The sequence below is a fragment of the Leptosomus discolor genome, chromosome 3, assembly GCF_034619465.1.
Source record: "Leptosomus discolor isolate bLepDis1 chromosome 3, bLepDis1.hap2, whole genome shotgun sequence".
Taxonomy (NCBI): domain Eukaryota; kingdom Metazoa; phylum Chordata; class Aves; order Leptosomiformes; family Leptosomidae; genus Leptosomus; species Leptosomus discolor.
Genome location: NC_141393.1, coordinates 10,661,076 through 10,664,606, shown reverse-complemented (window position 1 = coordinate 10,664,606; position 3,531 = coordinate 10,661,076). Strand labels below are relative to the sequence as shown.

The following is a 3,531-nucleotide window of genomic DNA, read 5'->3' as shown; positions in this document are numbered from 1 at the left end:
ACCCGCGGAGCGCCGCGCACCACCGCGCACATGCGGACGCCGAGCCCCGCCGCCGCCCGCCGGTAAGTACGCTGAGCCGGCCGGGAGGGGCGAACCCCCGCACCCACCCCACCCCTGAGAGGGGGAAAGTCTTCCCTGCAAAGTTGGGGAGTGCGGGTGCGAAGGGGGGGCGGGGGGGCTCCGAAAAGCGGCTCCGCGGTGACACCCCCGGCCACCTCCCCCCCCACCTCCCCTCCGCTGCGCGCTGGGGAAGGTCACTGCGGGGAGCAACTTTGCGGCGGGAGGTGGGGGGGAAGTGCGTGTGGGGGGGGGGGCGGGCTCGGGGCAAGTTTGTGGGATTTAATCGCGGGCTATAAATGGGGCTGCTGGAACTTTAAAAGGCAGCAAGCTGTGGTTGGCTGGTAGCGAGATTTGGAGTAACATATGGCATTAAAAGGCGCACAGCTGGAGGTAGCATTTCCATCGCAGTGAAGTCAGAGCAGCTGACTCTCCAGCTTGCGGTGTAATTAGCAAACCGAGCACTCCTCCTTCCCTCCCTCCCTCCCGCCTCCCTCCCTCCCGCCGCGCCTCGCTCGCACCCGCGCACGCACCCGCGCTCCCTCCTGCCCGCCCGGCTCCGCGCCCGCGGCCGGCTCCGCCGCGCCCCGCGGGAAGGTAAGCGCCCGCCGCAGGTAGCCGGCTGCAGAGCCCTGCCCTCTCGCTCGCCTCACGCCGCTTATTTTCCTCCTTGGCTTTTAATAACTTCAAGGGAAACTTTTTCCCTTTATCCACACCACCCCCCCCCCCCCCCCCCTTTCCGCATGCGGGTGCCGGGGCCGCCTCGCCCCCCCCCCCCGCCCCCTCTTCCTGCACAAACGCCGCTTCCCCAGCGCCAGCCGCGAGTGTTTTGTTGTGATTCGGTGCATAACGACTGAGGATAAAGTTTAAATGTGCGTCTGTGTATGTGCGTGACGTGGGAATTGGCTGTATTAAAAGATGCCCCGAGTTAACGTTGCTGGGAAGACAACCTGGGAGTTCGTGGGGTTTTGTGTGTGTGCATGTGTGCGTGCTTTCGTCCTCCTAGTTTTATTAAAGTGCTTAGTGGGAGAAACAAAGGTTGGAGGGGCTGCTGCTTTACTAGCTTTTGTTTACTTACAATCAAGTTTTTCCTGTTCGGAGCAGGTGCGAAAGGATGAGAAGCATGTTGTGTTGGGGTTTTTTCTGCCCCCCCTTCCCCCCCCCCCCCCGCCCCCTTTAATAAAACTATTACAGACAATTAACAGTAAACGTTATCTCCAAGGCTGTTTCTTTGGCTTGTGTTACCAAAAAGCCGATCTGTTTGTTACAGCTGCTAGGAGGCTTTAGTTTACAGTAGCATTCAAGTTTTTCCTGTTTTGAACAGGTTATGAAGGAAGAATGGAGTTTCCAGACCATAGCCGCCAGTTGCTGCAGTGTCTGAGTCAGCAGCGTCACCAGGGCTTCCTGTGTGACTGTACTGTTTTAGTTGGAGAAGCTCAATTCAGAGCTCACAGAGCCGTTCTTGCCTCTTGCAGTATGTACTTCCATCTTTTCTACAGGGACCAGTTAGACAAAAGGGATATTGTGCATCTGAACAGTGACATTGTGACAGCCCCTGCCTTCAGCCTGCTGCTCGAATTCATGTACGAGGGAAAGCTGGAATTCAACAGTCTCCCAGTCGAAGATGTGCTGGCTGCGGCTAGCTACCTTCACATGTATGACATTGTGAAAGTCTGCAAGGGCAAGTTGAAAGATAAAGAATTATGTTCGGAAGAGAAGATTAATGATGAGGCGGCTAGTTTGGAGAAAACGGAGCATTTTCTAGACACCGGAGTGCCCCTGGTCCACGAGTTTGACCCAGGAAACAAACAAAAATTCAGCGTTGCAGAATACGAGAGAGCAGCAGGCAAAGAAAAGGTCAGCAGTCACCCCGCCTGGTCCTCTGATCATATAAGTGTCAGCTCTGTGCCGACAGAGGCAGAACCGTGCGCCGCAGCAGCTGGAAAAACAAAGGCTAATGTCAATAGTTCCACAGGACCTTTGTCCCAAAGGTCTGTTAACCATCCCCTGACTTCGAGTGATGTGGACTGCGCGCTGGATTTGTCTTTCAAGCCTGTGCCGGGGAGAGATTCCTTACACCCCTCCTATGTCTTTGGACAGCTGGCTTCCGACAGCCAGCAGCAGGGTACCGAGCCACTTGTTAAAGATGAACAAGACTTGCTGTCAGATCAGGAGGACGGCGAAGCCAGGAGTCCGGAGAGTCAGCATTTTGGGAATTCAGCCAAAAGCCTAGTGACAGGGTTAGGACACATGTTCGCAGGGAATGGCAGCTCTCATGCCCGAGAGGAGGATATAGATCAAGAGCGAGACGAGAGCGAGGACGACATGGATTCGTCGGACATCTCCTCCTCGGGCGTCCTCGTGCCTCCCGGGCATATCTGCATTTGCCCCCTCTGTAGCAAGGTGTTCCCGAGCCCACACGTCCTCCAGCTGCACCTCAGCTCTCACTTCCGTGACAAGGACGGCTCCCGGACCCGCCTGTCCCCCGACGGGTCGGTCCCCACTTGTACCCTCTGCGGAAAGACTTTTTCTTGCATGTACACCTTAAAGAGGCATGAGAGGACTCACTCGGGGGAGAAGCCCTACACCTGCGGCCAGTGCGGAAAGAGCTTCCAGTATTCCCACAACCTCAGCCGCCACGCGGTCGTGCACACCAGGGAGAAACCCCACGGGTGCAAGTGGTGTGAGAGACGGTTCACCCAGTCTGGGGATTTGTACAGACATATCCGCAAATTTCATTGTGGCCTTGTAAAGTCCTTGGTTGTTTGAGATGTGTGATTTTTATTTTTTATTTCCCACCCACCCACCCTTTAAAAAAACAAACAAACAAAACCACCAGAAAAAAAAAAAGGCAGCATCTGAATTTTACTTTATTTTTTTTTCCCCCCTTCCCTTATTTTTTTTTTTTGGTGATATTCACTTCAGGTATATGATCCTTAAAAGATGCAGAGGTATACACTCCAGAGGCCTTTTAATGCAATCCTTCCACCTCTCCATCTTCCCCCTTCCCTTGCCACCCTCCCTTCCCAGCACTGTCCTTTAGGTCTTCTCTTGTGCACCCATGTTACATTATTAATGTGAAATGATCTAAGTAATTCTGCAATGATTTAGCATCTGTTTTCATGCTGAAAGTACTTGCTTCGTGGTCAGGGGTTTGGTTTTTTTTTTTTGGTTGGTTTTGGTTTTTTTTTTAGTTTGAAAAAAGATTATCAGCAAATTCCAGGGAAAAATTTGGATTCCATTAAGCTCCCTTAATGCTCTCTGCGTGTTGCATAGAAACATCTGAAGAGATGAACTATGATTTAAATACATTTCAGTGTAGAGAAACTTGTCTGCATATCGCAGAGTAAGCAGCCGTACTCTTATTTTTGAGAGCTAGATGAGACCTTAAATTGGCCCAAATTATAAAGGGAGTTGAGGATTCCTGGCTGCGTCTTTGGTACTGGTCACTTTTTATTCTGTTTATTCTATTAG

At 52.6% G+C, this 3,531-nt stretch overlaps 1 protein-coding gene across 1 annotated transcript; it reads left to right on the top strand.

Annotated features, from left to right (window-relative positions):
• Nucleotides 1–1,389: 1,389 nt before the first annotated feature.
• On the top strand, nt 1,390–2,826 carry ZBTB42 (zinc finger and BTB domain containing 42). The gene has a single exon (XM_009961269.1). The coding sequence runs from the start codon at nt 1,396–1,398 to the stop codon at nt 2,824–2,826; it is 1,431 nt and encodes a 476-aa protein (XP_009959571.1). The 5' UTR covers nt 1,390–1,395.
• The last annotated feature ends 705 nt before the right edge of the window (nt 2,827–3,531 follow it).